The 19614-nt window shown below is 38.3% G+C and overlaps 1 protein-coding gene across 3 annotated transcripts; it reads left to right on the top strand.

The window, feature by feature from the left end:
- The first annotated feature begins 1959 nt into the window (after positions 1–1959).
- LOC134664497 (synaptic vesicle glycoprotein 2C-like) lies at positions 1960–19365 on the top strand. 3 transcript variants are annotated; one of them, XM_063521174.1, is made up of 11 exons: positions 1960–2154; positions 9247–9300; positions 10665–10826; positions 13091–13253; positions 14205–14326; positions 14659–14900; positions 15167–15372; positions 15892–16151; positions 17124–17283; positions 17943–18070; positions 18892–19365. In XM_063521174.1, the coding sequence occupies exons 1-11, from the start codon at positions 2151–2153 to the stop codon at positions 18945–18947; spliced, it is 1557 nt and encodes a 518-aa protein (XP_063377244.1). In that variant the 5' UTR covers positions 1960–2150; the 3' UTR covers positions 18948–19365. The 3 variants fall into 3 exon arrangements, with proteins under 3 accessions (XP_063377244.1, XP_063377242.1, XP_063377243.1); XM_063521172.1 differs by lacking the exon at positions 1960–2154 and adding an exon at positions 8929–9125; XM_063521173.1 differs by lacking the exon at positions 1960–2154 and adding an exon at positions 8929–9131 and having other exon boundaries at positions 9253–9300.
- Positions 19366–19614: the final 249 nt, after the last annotated feature.

Genomic DNA, 19614 nt, shown 5'->3' with positions numbered 1-19614 from the left:
TTTACAACTTTAACGTGGGTTCAGAAGGAACCGAGTCATAACGCATCTGGAAAGCGTATTAATTAACCGTGAAGAAATGTATGAATACAAGTTGGAAATCTGTGTAAAATGCCGTGTGTAAAGTGTAGTGTATCTGTGTGTAAAGTGTAATAGGTAGGCATGCCTAATGTTATTTGTATAAAAGGTACTGAAAACATTGTGAATGCGCTTTATTAATGTCTATTTTTTTATTAAGTTGCCAGTTTTCAGTGTATATTTGTATATGTAAAACATTTTTTAATAAATAATATATATAATGTTATAAACCTAAACATGCCTTTTATTTAAATCAATTGATAATACCACAAACAAGGGGTAATATTTGCATCTTGCATATATTTCGTGATATGAAGATAACAAATATGTTTATCAACAGAATTACTACCTACCAATACCCGCCAGGCTAAACCGGTTGTCAACTTTAGTTCCATTGGTACACAAAGACGGCGCCACTAGTATAAACGTATAAACGGTTGGGGACATTTTTTTGTATGGAGTTACCGTTCTTCTCCTAGTGAGTATTATATTCTTTGATTCTGATCAAGGCCTGTTCACTTCCTAAGAAAGTTATGTCCCCAAATAATTGCGCATGTGTGCGCCTGAAGCTTCTATGTGTGCGTTGGCCTCCGAGAAAAAGTTGCGAGTAATAAAAATAAAAACATTTTTCTACAGCAACATTGCTCCCAACTCTGATTTAAATTATCACGAATTTTATACATCATTAATCATAAAACGGGACTTAAAACGCTTAAAACTTAATTACACCCGATTAAGTTTTATAATGAATATTTGCTTCCAACTGTCTTTATCAATGTTCATAAAATATATGGAGGGTAGGTACGTCTACCCACCATAATAAAAAAATATATTTGTCAATGACTCTGTCCAACTGCTGTGGTTAAAGTTCATAACGAACATTTTATTTATTAAATCTTTAAATAATAAATACAACGTAGCGGTACAACCACTTAAGACCGTAAGTCTGTACCTACATAGATTACAGCAATGCACATAGAAAATGTGCTAAATGCGGAGCAACGGCTGTTGAAGCAGCCAGAGTGAAATTTATACAGCTTTAGTGGGTTCAGAAGGAACCGAGTCATAACGCATCTGGAAAGCGTATTAATTAACCGTGAAGAATACAAGAAACACAACCAAATGTGATGTATGAATACAAGTTAGAAATCTGTGTAAAATGCCGTGTGTAAAGTGTAGTGTATCTGTGTGTAAAGTGTAATAGGTAGGCATGCCTAATGTTATTTGTATAATACTGAAAACTTTGTGAATGCGCTTTATTAATGTCTATTTTTATTAAGTTGTCAGGGTTTTTTTCAGTGTATATTTCTATATGTAAAACATAATACAATGTTATAAACATAAATATGCCTTTTATTTATATCAATAGTCATACCACAAACAAGGGGTAATATTTGCATCTTTCATATATTTCGTGATATGAAGATAACAAATATGTTTATCAACATAATTACTATATACCTATAATACCAATACCCGCCAGGCTAAACCGGTTGTTAACTTTAGTTCCATTGGTACACATCGAGGGCGCCAGTATTATAAACGTATAAACGGTTGGGGACATTTTTTTGTATGGAGTTACCGTTCTTCTCCTAGTGAGTATTATATTCTTTGATTCTGATGCTGGTATCTGAACGTTTACAAAGGTTGCTGCAGCTACTCGTACCTTGTCACGGTCACGACCAAGCTCTCAAAGGATAAAATGTCGGGAGGGTATGTGACGTCACCGTTACGCAACGTTACGAAAACAGCCAGCCCAGCACAGCTACAATGTCGGCCTAGAAGTCAGCGCGCTGATCGATGGTCACCGTCGAGATAAGCGAGATGAGCGATCGGGCCTTATCGTTATCACGTGTGGAAGGAATCTTGGACGGCCGCGGTAGCTCGGGACGCATTCGCATAGGACAGTCTGCGGAGACTGCACGCGCACCCTTGAGGCAGGCTCTCGAGGTACCGGCGTACGCGCATCCTTATGTAGCGAGGGTGATGATGATACAACGGTAGTGCCGACATATCTCGATTACGTGATCTCATATCGGACGTTTATAAAAGTGAAGTGAAACGTGTGAATCAAAATGGGTAAGCAGTCTATAAATTTATCACATTTTAATGAGAAACGCGTATATATATATATCACTTTCATAAATTTATATTAATTATTTTACTAACATCTTGAAGTGTACCTCCGAAATTCATATAAAGCAATAAACGATACCTCCAAAATTCCATATTTATCATTGGAATTGGTACCCTACCCACATACCGAAAAACTCTCACTTAATTTAACGCATTCACTGCCAGGGGGCGTGGCCTATTAGGAACAAACTTGTATGACGGTGAACGCAAATATGCGTCGCGAATAGCGAGTTTCCATCAAAAATATCGTTATGTGTAAGGTCACAAACAGGTTAAACTAATTAAGCATGATGAGGGTAGGTCAATGCAAATATATCATGAGGGTAGGTCATTCGTATAAATAGATATTAATCCGCCATTGTATAGATGCCAGTTTTCCAGCGTCACATAATACGACAAACATCACCTTCATCTAAATTAATGTTCTAAGTTTACGGGACAAGTTCTATTTTGTTAACATATTGTGTGAAACAACTCTTGAAAGTTTCATTCATTATTTAAATTTCGCGTTTTGAACTCGCAGGGTAAAAAGTTATTTTTATAAACTGTGAGTTAAGGCTGATTTAGACGGCGCGCGAACTCGCATGCGATATTAGTTACATTCCGGACTGTTGATTACGTCCAATTCAACCGACCAATCAAAACCCGCAATGGTATGAAACTCTCATGCGAGTTCTCGCATTGTCTAAATCAGCCTTTAAGTAAAAACGCAAAAAATATTCATTTAGGATGTATGTCTTGCCTCAAAATTAGTACAGTTCCAATTTAATTAAGTGAAATAAACAATGTAAGACAAAAGATGGTACAGACCAAAGAATAGTAGCGATTTAAGGATGACTCGCGCTAGACCGCGACGGCTAATCGGTGATCAAATAAAAGTAAACAAATAATTTGTAAATTTTCGGGTAGTTATAACATTAATTGGATAACCAACCAAATACTAAACCGCCTGAATCTCTCACTGAACAACCTGGCTTTAACCTACATTATTTGATCATGTAATATTTTCAACTAGCTTAAGGAGCTTCATTTCAGACAAGGAACGTGTTAAACCTAGTCTATAGTGTGATTTTCAAACAATATCCATCTACCTGACCATTTCAAATGACCAATGTTCTGATGAATAACTAGCTACGCTTAGAGAATCACGTATATTATATTCCAACCATAAGCATTTAAAAAAGTTCAAAGCAATTATAATACAATCATTTTCCATTTTCCAGGCTTTTGTACACCAACAGTTCATGTCTAGCACGGTTAACAGTAGCAGGAAAATCTTTTCCTCGTGTCAAGCATTTTGTCTCTTAACTTTGGACGTTATCTTATAGATACAAAGTCGATTGTTGCTCGCTCGGGGCTTACAGGATTTAGTTTTAAATTGTAATTAATTTTACATGGTGAGTCAAGCAAGTTCAATGGATCGATGGTACCGAATACGATTTCTCGGTTGTCGTTCAACGCGACATCTCCTGTTCTGGACGTTAACAGAAATTTTACTGTTCCTCATAATAATTGACACCTGTTTCGATTTGAAACATGGCATTAGCTTAATTTTTTGCTAAAGAACAATGCAGCATTGAGGAAGTGATATTGTCTTCATGTGTCAGCCAAAATTAAGTAGATACAAGTTTTAGGACATAATTGGATATCTATAACACAGAATATTAATATTAAATCATTATAAATCCACTATATTCCAAATATAATGAATTAATGATAAATTTTAACCTCTCGATAATTACTCTAAAATGTATTCACCTGTAACAGGAAATATGCTTTCACCGCAACTTTCAACACATTAGACAGAACTAATCACATGTTAGGATGTACATATTATTATACAATGTATCAACTATACATACAAAAATAAAATAATAATAAAAAATTACATTATATTAAAGAGGTCTAACGATTTCGATAAAATTTGCTATTTGGGGGTTTTCTGGGGCGATAAATCGATCTAGCTAGGTCTTATCTCTGGAAAAACGCGCATTTTTGAGTTTTTGTATATTTTCCGAGCATAACTCTGTCTCCCAGATATTAATAAATAATTAGGTAAATGTAAAAACTTATATTTGTAGGTACTAAGGTAAAACCAACATGAATAAATAGGACGCCTAAACTAGAACCAGGTAAACCGTTTCGTATGGGTCATATTAAGTGCTATTTGTCACGAAATTGATAATAATTATCTATTAAGTGTCTACCTGTAACTAGCGTTCGTAATTACGTATTATACATATATATGTATGTACCTACATAAATAGAGTTTGTGATACATGAAGAATTTTGAAGGTTCCATAGCCAAAGTGGCAAAAATGGAACCCTTTTTTTAATACTGCGTCGGTGGCAAACAAGTACGGTCCGTCTGATGTTAAGCAGTCACCGTAGCCTATGGACGCCTGCAACTCCAGGGGTGTTGTGTAACATGATAACATCCCAGGTTCTAGAGGGTGTGAGATGAATAATCTGCCGACGGCCTTGTAGTTTCGTCTTGTCCGTCCGTCTGACAGTCTGTCTGTCCGTATGTCACAGCCATTTTACTCATAAACTATGATATATTTTAATGAAATTTAGCACGTAAGTGTATTTTGTAATCAGCTACTTAGTTCAGAAGTTAAAATTTACGATGCAAGTGCGGAAAGCAGGAAAATCGACAGGAGTTGCGAATTACCTTTTCGCACGTGTATCGTACAGCGTTTTACAGTACATATGGCCCTAACTTTCGACATAGGCACTAGCACTAGTGCGGGAAAGTAGCACCATGAGTACCTACTGTAAAATATATTTTTAGAGGGGGACTCCATACATGTAACTAAAACGTAAGGCACATCATTGGATAGGTTTTTAAAAATAACATGAAGGTTTTAAAAGCGTTTTTTGATAATTATTGTATTTTTCCAAAAACTTATAAACTTATTGAAACGACGTAGTGCCTCGATGTGGCTTTTTGTATTGTATTGAATTTAGATTTTGATTCATTGATTTTTATTTCTATGATCTATAAATTGTAATTTACTAAAAGCAGTAACCATTGCCAAATAAGAAATTCATTGCCATGAACAATCTGCGAATTATTGCCGCATCAATCAAGTTTACGTACAAAACCCAAAAACGTCGTTGCTAATTGTCAATGAGATATCATTAATTTTTACATTCATATGCAAAACTATTGTTCACAGCTATCGTGCCAAATAACTTATTCATTTGAACGTATGTGGGTATTCATGTAATCCTAATTTGTCTTAATCCGTCCGTGACGTTAAGCCTAAAATAATAAGATCTTGCGCGTACATACCATACGTTAGGCGCATTACAGATTACACACGAACTAAAAGACATAAAATCAATAAATGCATAATATTGTCTATGGCACATAATTTAGAAATTCCCGTGCTTAAATAATTTCTCATAATTTTAGCCCATATTTTCTTAATTATTTACAAGAACGATTTAAGCCAATTTTTAGGTACACTTGCAATTTATTAATATTAATTAACACACAATATTTCAATAATTTTTAAATTTAATTTTGAGTTTCAGGTTTCAGGCACATTAAAAAGAAAAGTAAACTAACTTATCTGTAAAATAAAAATAAATTAAAACTAGAAACTAATACCAAGTATAATTACATGAACACACTTATAAGTAACGGTTTAGAGATTATTTTCAACTCTTCACTTATTCACAGTCTCACAGTGCTTACTGTGAGGCTAGACTAGATGATGTTTAGTAAAAACGTGTCAACCCACATTCATTTTGCTATAGAATATCAACTTATAGCATAATTTTTTTGAGTGTAAACTTATTGAAAAATTAATGTGGGTTGACACACTATTGCTTAGCAGCATCCAGTTTAGGAATCAGTAAATATCTACATATATCGACTTGTAGATCACTCAGAATGTGTGATGTGTGGTGCGCCTTAGTTGTCAGAGTCTGTATCAATTAATGTTTGAGTCATCTCATGATCCTACTCATACTCGCCCTAAAGCTCTGAGAAGCGTCAATTATTTCAAGGAGACTGCAAATTAATTTGTCCATTGAATTGCGTGTGTTTGTCCCAACCCGAGCGCAAAGCCCTACGTTGTCACGAGACCCCGTAGCTAATCAAGAACCATAAGCCGTCATTTGTATCATTTATATCCGAGGCAGAGACATGTTAATAATAAAAACAGGGAACCTTCAGGCAAAGTACTGAAACAAAGAAGTGTTGTTATGTGTTATCAACCAACGTACCCACTTACGTAGGCACCTTTGATAGGAACTGGTGGGAGACGGGTCTAGACTGGGATACGCGTGGAGGAGGGAGGCCTTTGCCCATCGGTGGGACACTACTCCCACGGGCGGATAACGGACGCACTGGAGTGACTTTCTATTATTTCCTAATAAAAAGAGTACTAAAATCCGTTGCGTGCGATGCGTCCAATGCGTGGCTTGCGGCTCTGTGGACGTCTACCTTTAAATATAACATGAGCCCGTTTATTTCAGCAGTATAATAAAGAATTAACACTGAAAACTGAAATGAAAAATTAATTAGGTACCTATCACTATCACTTCTTACACCTTAATCCTTATAAAACAAAGTCCTCCGTCGCGTCTGTCTGTTTGTTTGTATAATATGTTCGCGATAAACGCAAAAACTACTGAATCGATTTTCATGCGGTTTTTCACCTATCAATGGAGTGATTCTTGAGAAAAGTTTAGGTGTATTATTTGTTAACCCGTACGAAGCCGCAGGTCGCTAGTGTGGTAATATGACCTAAAATCAGATATATAAATTGGCTGATGTATTGACATTTTTACCATAATCAGTCATACAAGCTATTAAGCTAGCGCCTCTAATGTAATCTGAAATTAAAGTCGTACTTACAATCTAAATATGTCCTTAAGGCTACAAGTAGATGGCGCTACAGGGATCTCACGTGTTGTCTAGGTACTTTGTAATTAATTATCTGATGATGATGACCCATTCAGCGCCCGTATTGGTCCGTTTATTGCTAGACTCACCTTGAACGCGGGTGGTAAGTTGCAAAATGCATATACATACTTTTACATACATAAGTAATTTAAACATTAACTGCCCTGCTAACGTGCCGGATCCAACTGTGCAAAAACAGTTGCAAACAGAACACATTCAATACGATTCGAAACTATTTAGAAACCCAATTTGACTCGAGAAAGAGGCAGAAGTTGACATGGCTAACCTTCTATGGGTAATTTCTAGTGATAGGTGGCAAACTGACCATCAAGGGCCGGTTCACGAAGGCTTGTAACAAGTAAAACAAACAAAATTTTCTCATTCTTTAACCACTAAATGTTACTCCAGATTAGAGCTCTTCCCGGCTTAACTGATGAATCTACCAAGTCAAAATCATCTGTTAGATACGGATCCGCCACGGTCACCCACGGAACCTAACGTGAGCCTTTCCTGCTCTATTCCTTATCACTCCGCAGTATTTCGAAATGGTAACCTTAGCCTGACAATGCCACACGGTCGTGTCATTGTCAGTTAAGCATATTTGCCAGCGCACGCACTACCATACTGATAACACCCCGTGTTTAGACATGTCACTGCTGACTTATTTACGACGCCAAAAGCCCCATCTCGCATTCATTTTAAAATTGATTAATCATGCACTCCGTATTGTAAATACCGCTACCGTTTATTTTCGTAAAGATAAGATAAGAGCGTTGAAGAAGCTGTACAAGTACCTACCTATATAAGTGTAGTACGCATGTCATTAATAAGTTTATACATATTTGCACAGGCTTTATTTTTAATAACTTTAATTAAACGAGATAACCTACTTTTGGTTTAACCACAGAAGTTTAATTAAATATGTAAGTACTTAGGCTATATTTTCTGTAAGTATTTTCCTTGTTATAGTTTTGGGCTAACAACATATATAAGTATGTACTTAATAGCATACTTTTGGCAGATAATTTTTATGGTCATTACCAATACATTAGTCAATGTTTAGATAACAGTAACTTCGAAATAAGTCAATGATGAATGTATGATTCTCTTCCAGAAGGTTATAATATCCATTACATGTGTTATATTTACCTACTCTAGATCTGATATTTTCCAGTGTTTTTACTTGTCTGTTTATACGAGATAGCTTGGTACACAGGTAGAATGGCTAAGGGATGGCGTTTTCTGCTTTTGGCTAAAAGATAAATATTTATCCGTAACGTGAACAATGACATTATCTACACTCCGTAAGATAAATTTTAAGTACATAAATAGGTACTTCAGTCTCTCTTCAGTCTGTCATAGATTTCGGAGAAATCTCGTATGTTTCTTGCATTTCAACTGTCTTTGTTTAACCTTGGAAAAGATAATAGAATTATTGTTTACCTTTTGTTCTCTTTAAACCTAAAAATACACTTTGTAAAATTTTAAAAGCAATTAAAAATAACTTTCCCAATTATGCCGAAGTAACTAAGTATAGAAATTTTCTCGTCATGGTTAGGTACAGCTATGTGAAATTGTTTGGAAACCCCCACAAAGCTTAATTTGCTTTGATAAACTCCTACCCCCAGATGCTTTTAAATATCTAGTCCGGTTATTAGCTGATGAAAAGCAGACGTTATAACAATACAATAGGGCGTATGTTGCTGTGCGGAATTCTAATTATTTCGTGTCATCGTATATTGTCTGTAAGAAAACTCGAAGCACTCCGAAGCGTCGTGCCAATTATTTAGTTATTTGTGGATGAAGTGTAGTTTAACAACAACTCGCGATAAATGTACAACGAGAATTGTTTTGTTTAATAACTTTACAGCTATCGATTGGATCGGGCGTTTTAGTGTTATTTCCGCATCATGAATGTGCGATTTACAATCGAAAATGAGAGAGGAGTTAGTGACCACTGTGATTACATACGTTGACAAGCCAATTCTAGTAGATAAGTGTCCGGGTGTTAAATAAATACTGTCACCCGTATTCCATAAACTTACTAACATTAATCGTATCGTTAACCTGAATTCGTACTGGCAGTAAGTTATAATTGTTTTTTTTTCTTACAGGTCTAGACTTTTTAGAACATGGGGCGGACTTCGAGGCAGCCATTTCGGCAACAGGTTAGTTGAACACGATATTACATACAAAAAAAACATTGTTGGTTAGAGTCAGACCAAGAAAAGTCTGCAGCGGATTTGATAGCCCACGTAGTGCAAGTGTTATTTTAAACGTCAAACTTTTATGAAATTATGACGTATAAATAACATTTGCACTGCGTGGGCTATCAAATCCGCTGCAGTATTTTCTTGGTCCGACTCTATTTTTGTTTATTGTTGTCTGCAACATGTTTTATTTCTTATGTATAGTTACAAAACAGTACATTAATAGTTAGATGTAATATCATGGTAAGACGTGTAATACCACGGAAGAAAGAATGAGCGCGCCTGTGTAATACAATATTTTTAACGCGTCAATTAAACTGTACTCAATAAAAGATCATAGATCTACTTACCGGTGAATTTTGCATTTTTTTCCTGTTGTCGAAGAACAATCACTATGTGATAAAGACATTATAATAAATATATAATCCGCTTTAACATTTATCGATAAAGAAAACGCTAAATTAACACCTTACTCTTAAGAAAATGTACGATGTTTACGGAGGTGGTCTACCTACTACCAAAACTAATGCGGCTGGAGGCTACATACTTATTGTCTTTTTGTCTTACGGAATATTATGTTTATTTCTCTGAATATTTATTATTTTGTACTTTGTTAACGCAAATCGTAGTGGGTCCTTCAAGTTTATGTAAGTATCAAACACAATGTGGGTAACTCATGAAGCCGATGGTCCTGGATTCATAATGTTCATATCCCGGTAATTTTACATATACCTATATGATATAGGTTTATGTTATAAGGCTTGTATCATCTATGCTGTCTCTAAACAGTCTCTACAATGTAACGATTACTGCCCTCGTGTAAATAATGAACCTTGCTGAGCATAAATGTCCATTTAACAAAACTCTTAACTAAGTCTTATCCTACTCGTAATATAATAAGTAGTTGATAGGTAGGTAAGTAATAAGTTTCAAAAGTATAGGTGAACATTTTCCAACGAGTTACATTAATACATTGTGCCAAAAAATAAAACATGTACCTACCTTAGTGTGTTCAAGCTTACCAACTTTTAAAACCATCCTATTTCAGCAATAAGTACGAGTAGGTAGTTAAAACCTAATACCCTGTTTATCATAGGTACTTTTACCTATAATTGGTCAAGCAAATCTTCTCAGTAGAAAAACGCGGCAAATTTAAAGGAAGGGTTGTCGTCCCATAGAAAATTTAAATTTCGCGCCTTTTTCTACTGACAAGATTTGCTTGACCAACTATATTTCACTTTCCGTGGCAATTCTATATGTTCATGCTCAATTATTCATTCACAAAAAAGGTATTTTCCGAGCGTATTTTTTTTGTTGGCCAGGCTTCGGCCGCTTCCACTTCTGCCTGCTGGCCATCACCGGGCTGATCTACGCCAACACGGCCATCGGCATCACCATCGTGTCCTTCGTGCTGCCGGCGGCCACCTGCGACTTCCGCATGACATCCGCCGATAAGGGCTGGCTTACTGCTGCCCCCATGTTGGGTGAGTGCCGGTTGTTTATACCAGACCCATAGACTAGGAATCCTCCTAAATCCTAGTTTAGAACAATTATTTCATGCAACCGATAATGCCAAAAATGCGGGGGTGCGCGGGACGAGGTGAGCGAAGTCCCGTGCCGTAATTGGTCCGTTCAAAGACACGGACGTCACACAAAGACACTTTCGACTCGAAAATGGAGTAAAATTACCGTATGTGTGGCAGAGGGGGTAGCGCGACTATGCTCGGTCTAGAAGATTCCTAGTCTATGACCAGACCAGATCTCCGGATAGCTGGAGCTACCTGTTACCACCGCCCTCCATCAAGCCACAGACCGAAATAGTTGGAGGCAATTCATACAGCGCAAGTGGAGTCACGATCCTCGGCAATGGGGGAGCGATTAAGAAGGGAGATACCTCTGTAGGTAGGAGAGACGGTCGGGGTTCGGTGGGGTCTCTCTTGAGGCCATATATGTACAAGGTTAAAGGGTATATATACAGCCTAATTTCCTGATTGGATCCTTATCTACATACCTTTAGGTAGATATGAGGTAAGGACTTCTTTTTCTATTAATCTAGTGAAATCATTACATTTGCACATTTAAGCTGTTAATAATTATTGTCAACAAGAGTGTACGAGTGTAATTCAGTGTACGACAAGAAAAATTCGTCATCAGCAACATATCCTAGTCAAGACTTTGACTAATAGATACAAATGTATTCTCATCTGTGGCAAAGCCAAAGTGTTCTACTGACACGTCCGTAATTATTTAAAACATAATATATGTACCTACATAGGTTATATTTTGGTTATTACAGTCTTATTTGAAGCGCGCGAACAAATCTGCATAATGTAGGTACCTGAATCCAGAGTTGGGCAAAATGTAATCGATTGACGATTAACGATTAAAATTAACCGACTTAATCGCGAGCAACGATTAAAAGTGACGATTAATTAATTTTAGTCGAAAAGCTCCGACTAATATTGTCACGATTAAATTAATCGTCGACTAATTACCGGCGATTAATTTTTTTAATCGATTAATTAGTTCGATTAATTTTCTCTCGATTAATTTTAGCAATACATATGGTCTTTTTAACCGACTTAAAAAAAAAGGACGAGGTGCCTAATTCGTCTGAAACATTTATAAATAATATAAGTAACAGACGATTTTTTATGTATGTTCACTTGGAGACTATTAATTTCGACCGTCTTCGATAGTAAGTAATTACTGCATTGACAAGTTGAAACCTTATAGAAAACAACTGATAAGAGGTAAGTAATGTGTTTGCTCTTTCATACACATACGTCGTTCTCTTTCTAATTTTTATACCTGCGCTACAAGCCCTAAACCCTTACCTAGAGATGCCGCGCTAAGTTATCCGCATTATTATAGTAACCAATGTAACCATCTTATACTATTGAAGCACATTTATAACACTGGAATGGTTTCTAATGTGTACGCAAGAAGTTTTGATTTTTAGTTACATACAAAAATGACCACCAGTGTCCTGTCTACTTTCAATCGAGAGTTAATCGAGAAATTTAATCGATTAATATTAAGATTAATTCAATTTCAATCGTATGTTAGGTCGACTAAATTAATCGCGATTAAATTAATCGCCGATTAATTTTGACGATTAACTTTTTTAATCGATTGATTAGTCGATTAAAAAGTTAATCGATTAATGCCCATCTCTGCCTGAATCTGAATTGCAAATGAGATTTGAAATGCGAATTTAGAGGATTATTCTTCCGGAGTCGTGAAAACCGTGATCTTTTACTTATGTACTTTTGAAGAAAATTATATCAATTATTTATGGCATACTTACCAGTAGGTAGGTATAGTCCAGTGTGGTCGCAGCCTGAATTTTTAAACGTCATATCAAATCGTATCAAACAGAGGTCTTCAAAAAGGCATAGATATCTACATGTCTTTTTCGTCTTCTAAGAGCTATATCTAGAGTTAGACCGAGAAAAGTCTGCAGCGATTTTGATAGCCCACGCGCAGTGCAAGCGTTATTTCAAAAGACGAATATTATGAAATTATGACGTAAAAATAATAATTGCACTATTTGCACTGTGTGGGCTGTCAAAATGGCTGTAGACTTGGTCTAACTCTGGTACAGTCGCATACAACCGCGCGAATGATCGTGTGCGTACAGTGCATAGGTCTATCCAAGTCCTAAAATTGCTGAGCAATGAGTAGCATCTGGGTGGCCTACCTAAAGACATATAAAGCTATTCCAAGTTGTATAACTGTATTGCAGGCATGGTGATCGGTTCGTACTTCTGGGGCTGCCTGGCCGACACCAAGGGCCGCAAGATCGTGCTGGTGTCCACGCTGCTGCTGGACGGCTTCTGCGGGATCGTCTCGTCCTTCGTGCAGGTCCTCTCCATCTTCATGGCTTGCCGGTTCATCAACGGCTTTGCGTATGTTTTTTTAATAAAGTTTTTTGCATTACTAACCTCCTTAAAGGTGACAGTCCATTTCCAGCGACAGCAGCACTACACCACCGATGCGTTCGTACTAGTAGTGCAGCTGCGGTCAAAAATGGAATGTTACCCTTATACTAAGCTAAATCGGGTAGATCGTATCTAAGCCGTTCCTAAGACGACCTTATTAGGGATGCAGCTTGGTGGCTATTCAACCATTGGGTCAAACACAAAAATGCGGCGCAGAAAATGCGTCATAGCATTAGGAACTTAGCATCGTAGGTAGCATCGATAGATCTACACGTGACATTTCCTACTGAAGCTTAAGTGTGATAAAAATGTCACGTTTGAGACTTCGCAACAATGATGAGCCTGCAAGTTCCAAACGGCTAAGAGCTTCTCAGAGGAACTATTATGTGATCCTCGATTGCACATAATTGTTACGGATTTCGAGATACTACTTATATTGTTACGACTGAACAAACGTATTCAGAGAGCGATGGGAACACTCACGCGTCATATCTGCTCTGTTGAACATCGCTCTCGAAGTTCCCACGACCATTACTAATAGATCGTAAAATAATAGACCGTCGTTTTTTTAATTGATGGCATCAAGGAAAAACAATGGGAATAGAGATGACATATAGGTCTTGAGCATTGACTGTACACGAGTCTGTGACACCTGAAAATCGACATCCTTCGATCGTGGCCGCTAAAAATGTATAATGTCCAAAGCGTTTTTCATAACTTCACAAAAGCGATTAACACGTTAGGTACGAATTTTAATACCTACCAAATTTTCTTAATTTAGGTCACAAGGGTATACTCTCACGTGCCGTTAGTGAGCCTATCATGCTTCGTAACAATCTTACATCTGACTTCTTTTCCAGGGTGTGAGTCATATACCTACCTATTTGATTTCCTAATAAATTTTCTGGTTTATTACAGTGTCGCCGGCGCCATGGGTATCTGCTTCCCGTACCTCGGAGAGTTCCAGCAAACTAAATACAGAGAGAAGATCCTCTGCTGGATGGAAATGTTCTGGACTCTAGGAGTCATCTTGCTTCCTTGTACGTATACATATATTATTATAACGTGTGTTCTTTAAAGGGGCGTTAATATTGCAGGATTGTTATTTCATAAATCCATATTTTGAACAATGTGCAATGCAAGTATTTAATGATTTAAAACAATGAATAGTTTCGAATTTTACGGTTTTAAAACAAAAACCTACTTTCGAACAATTGTAACTTTTATATACACGCCATATTTATTACTAAGACTAAAAAATCCATGTATTTATAATTTATGTGGATTGATGCAGAAAACCCTACCTGAAGTTGAAGTCTGAAGCACCCTTACTTAAAGATTTACTCACCTACGATGAACTCCTCTCCCACAGTGATCGCCTGGGCCATCATCCCCATCACCGGCATCCGCATCGAGAGCGGCTCCTTCTCGTACGACTCTTGGAACTGGTTCGTGGCCTCCTGCGGCGTGCCCTCCCTCATCCTGGGCTTCTGGCTGCTGACCTTCCCCGAGAGCCCCAAGTTCATGATCGAGTGCGGCGACTACGATGACGCGCTCAAGTGCCTCAAGAGCGTCTACAAGCAGAACACCGGCGACGACCCCGATAACTATCCCGTGAGTTAAATTACTTTCTCTAGCTTTCCATTTAGCATCTTATCTCTTTATTGCACACCTCAATACAGCCGGGCTTCAGTATACCGACAGTGGGTCTGATACTATCAGGAAGGCTTGTGTTGTGTTGACGAGGCCGAAAGCTCACATTGCTTTCGACCTCGTTGCATGGAGAGAATTATTACTATTAATGATTTTCATGAGGGGACGACGAAGAGATCTTCAATTCACGAAGAAATGTAAATTATGTAACTGTCTTTCAATTCCAGATCAAGAGCCTCAAGGAGAAAGTGCGAACCATATCGGTGGCGTCCCAGCACTCACAGAAGTCTGTGCGCAGCCTCAGCATGCGCAAACCCAAGGACCTCAAGAGGTTGTTCAGCGAGATCTGGGCCCAGACCAAGGCGCTCTGCAAGCCGCCTTACCTCAAATACACCGTGCTGACTTGCCTTATCCAGTTCGGCCTCACTACGGCGTAAGTTAATGCTATTTCTCACAGTCGTAAAATATAAAAAAGTGTGAAAGAATTTCACTAACTAACCTAACCTATCCAACTAATATAACAGTAAACATTCTATGGTAAGAAAATATTAGTAAATAATGGTGGGCTCAGATTCTAACAACAATTCGGACTAAGCAGATCTACACTGTTTAGCCCATTTTTAGTTGCTTTTGAATCTAGTCGAAAGCTTTGGGTCTCGACTTCACAGAGCGCCATCATACAAAAGTGCTACGCTGTCTAACAAACTTGCGATGTTCAGTGTGTTGATAATAAGTAACATACTCTACCCACAGGTTTTAACTCACAGTACAAAGGTTTAAAACAAACGCTTGTAAGGCACCTAACCATCTCAATATATGCCATCATGTTGTCACCTCTATTGCCAATGACGTACCTTTTAAGATAAAACACGAAAATTACTGGGACAGTGACGAGCACTCGGACGTCGACCTTATCCATGTACAAATCATCTAACTGCGTCATCTATTCCAGCTACTACACCCTCATGGTCTGGTTCCCCGAGCTGTTCAACCGTTACGAGGAGTTCGAACACAAGTTCCCCAACGTGTCGGCCTCCGTCTGCGATGTGTCCGGCATCGTCACCGAGGAGGCCAACGACGATCCCTTCGACTGCCTGAAGACCATTGATTCCAGCGTGTACATGCACACTCTGATCGTCGGTCTGGCGTGCATACCCACGTCGCTTTGGCTGCCTCTGTGCGTTCACAAGCTTGGAGCTAAATTCTTCTTGAGTGAGTATCGCCTGAGCATACGCTCGTACATTCGTATACTTTTCTTGCTCGTTACTTGATAAGTTAATTGAGGAATTTCCGCAAGCTTATAAGGACACCTAGAATAACACCTATAAATTGGCGGTACCTACTTAACTAGGTACCTCAGGTATGACTAAATAATAATATCTATAATGATCCAAACAACAGGCAACTTTGAAACTAGATTAAAACACCTATGTGGTATGGTATCTTACCTATTTTTCTTTTGTCAAATCTCACGTTCTCAGCGGCCCGTAACCATGTTTTTGTGTCAACTGAACGTCACAGTGCGTCCAAATCTGGTGAATGCGCCGCTTGCGAACCATTTGTGCACCCTATGCGTAATGGCTCCTATACACGATGTGCCAACGCCGGCCACTCCAAGGGACGCAACCATGCGGTAGAATGAGATAGCAATATCACTTGCTTCCTCTAACGCATAAATGCGTCCCTTGGAGTGGCCGGCGTTGGCCCATCGTGTAGAGGAGCCATAATGCACGCGCGCAGTTAGCAGGCCTTTCACAAAAACTCGCCATATCTGGACGCACCTTAAACTGTTATACAGGGTCATTTACGGACCGTTAGCCATATATCTCCTAAATCACACAATTGTTTTTTGGCCGTTTCATACATTTTGGTCGAGTGGATGTCGACGTATTCTATGAGAAGGCCAATTTTTTTGGGATTTCGGGGTTGGTCACATAGAAAAAGTTGTTTCAATATGACCTACCTAATCACCTCGCACAATATAGCTAATGGTGCAAAAATGACCCTGTATTTGTATAAACGTAATTAACGCGTTATTTTAAGCGTTGTTAAGTATGTATTTATCTATATAAGTATATATATCGTCGCCTAGCACCCATAGTACAAGCTTTGCTTAGTTTGGGGCTAGGTTGATCTGTGTAAGATGTCCCCAATATTTATTTATTTATTTATTTTACCCTACAGTCTTCAGTTTAACGGTCGCCGGCATCGTGACAGTCGCCATGTACTACGTGCAGAACTCTACCCAGAACTTGGTGATGTCCTGCATCTTTGAAGCCCTCACTTCGCTCGCCATCTCGCTCGTCTTCTGCGTGCTTGTCGACTTGTTCCCTACGAACCTTAGGTAAGTTATTAAAAAGAAGCGCAGGCTGTAGATTTTAAAGACATACTTACCTATTTACTATAAAAAAGACTATAAAAGCATTGGGGATGACTTGGGCCTCAGCATAAGCGCTCATGATATGTATATCTTCTGTAATGGCTCCTCTACACGATGGACGCATTTATGCGTTAGAGGGAGCAAGTGATATTGCTATCTCATTCAACCGCATGGCTGCGTCCCTTGGAGTGGCCGGCGTTGGCCCATCGTGTAGAAGAGCCATAACGTCAGACGTTGCACCAGGGCTGCGAAACTCCTTCCTTTGGGCAATCTCGGCTCCGTACGGCTCAGCATTGCTCCGAGCAATTTTTAGGGTTGATACAACTTGGCGTCCCTTTTCGTGCACGACCACAGATAAGATAATGGCTTCAATTTTGACAACTCTAAATAGCCGAAAGGGATAGTGTCATATATTAGAAAAGGACAATGTGATTCGACCCTGAACCGCTGTCAAACTTCGGTTTTGTAGGAAGTTTTCTTTCTGTAATACGGTAGTACTATTATTTATTCTGTGGTTATACGTGTTGTTCATTACTAGTACTCACTTTGACTCTTGAACTTGTGGTGAGTAGTAATTATTGAGTTTTAGTTATAGACAATATAATCAAAACCGTTTGTCCCAGGGTAATGGCTGCCGCGTTATCTCTGACGGCGGGCCGAGGCGGCGGGCTGATCGGCAACCTCTCCTTCGGGTACCTCATCGACATCAACTGCGTGGTGCCCATCGCGCTCTTCTCATTCCTACTCTTCAGTAAGTATCAGCTAACAAGAGACAGCACTATGTCCATAGAGTTGAATACATTATGTCGCTAGCCGAGTTTCATAACTCCGATTTCCTTGGGTTTACGCGCGGTACGCATACATTCCAACGCGAGCGGTGAGTGGCTCAAACCCGACCTCTATCTGTCAACTCTGTGAATATGTTATTAAATAAAAGAATCAGTGTCAGTTAATACACTTAGGTCCACTTGCACCATTCCACTAACCCGGGATTAAGCGGTTAAACCGATAACATAGTATCAAATTGTACTGGTAACCATGGGAACGCCAGGTTTAACAAGTTAACCCCGGGTTAGTGGAATGGTGCAAGTGGGCCTTACTATACTCTATGTTGCCAGTGCGACTAGTGCCAGTACCACAGTACTATACACTGTGTTGCGAGATTTAAGTCTGTCAGAAAAAGTCTAAAGGTCCAAAGCGACTTACGGTATTTCAGATTAGACTGAGTATTTATTTGTATAGTAAATTCCACAAATCAGTCTGGCATAAGTAGGTACCTAGGTCTCCTTAATATTGAATGGGGCGGCGCGGCGACTCATTTCATTTTTTATTCAGATACCTTTATGCCCGTAGTAGTAGATTCGGTTAGCGCCAACGATTGAAAATTACACCACTTTGAAATTTGAAAAAAAAAATTGCAGCATTTATTTAGTTAAGCTATTACGAATTCTAACGTCATGAATTCCTGTCTCATTTTGCACGTCTATTCGTTCGTCTATGGTTTAAGTATATTTACTGCTAAATAATACTGCAATGAATATATGTAAATATTAACTTTTTTTTCTTTTACAGTGGCTGCCATCCTCTGCTTCTTCTTGCCAAAGACAGGCCAAGAGGCACTGGACTAAACTACCAACGAGTGCCATCAATTAGTGACTTAGACTGTCTGTGTAGAAACCACTCCGGAGTTGGGCCCTTTCCTGATTTGCGAGTAAGAAAACAGTACAATACTGACACGTGATTGGCTCAGATTTGGCCAATCGCGGCATACCGACAAGTCAGGGAAGGACCTTAGTGTACATATCAATTAGGATGTAAATATTGAGGACTTAAGTATTATTTATTATCGAGATACTTAGAATATTGTGTCGCGATTCGAATGGGTACCTATCCGACGCTCGTTACCTACTACTGTGATTGAATGCAGTATTTAAAATAATGCCTTATGTAATGTATGAAATGAACGTAACAGTATTTTAGAGTTGACTGATATTACAGTGCCCTTAAATTATTATTATTATTAAAGGTCAATTTACCTTATAATTATATTTTAGTTTTTATTTCTATCCCTATTTTCAATGCATACAAGGTCAATTTGAATTTCTACCTTAACACAGACATAATAAAGTCTATTTTTAATTAAAATATTCCACCTAATAGCCTGATTATTGTAACATGGTTGTAGGAAACCAAATTATAAAACCATGTCTCAATGAAAAGCTAAAGGGTGTACAAATTCGATGAATCGAAGGATTTATCGAATCGAAGGAATAAGGTTTTATGTTTCCATTTAAA

Source organism: Cydia fagiglandana, chromosome 5 (genome assembly GCF_963556715.1).
Source record: "Cydia fagiglandana chromosome 5, ilCydFagi1.1, whole genome shotgun sequence".
Classification (NCBI taxonomy): Eukaryota; Metazoa; Arthropoda; class Insecta; order Lepidoptera; family Tortricidae; genus Cydia; species Cydia fagiglandana.
The sequence above is the reverse complement of the archived record's forward strand: the minus strand, read 5'-3'. Positions and strand labels throughout refer to the sequence as shown.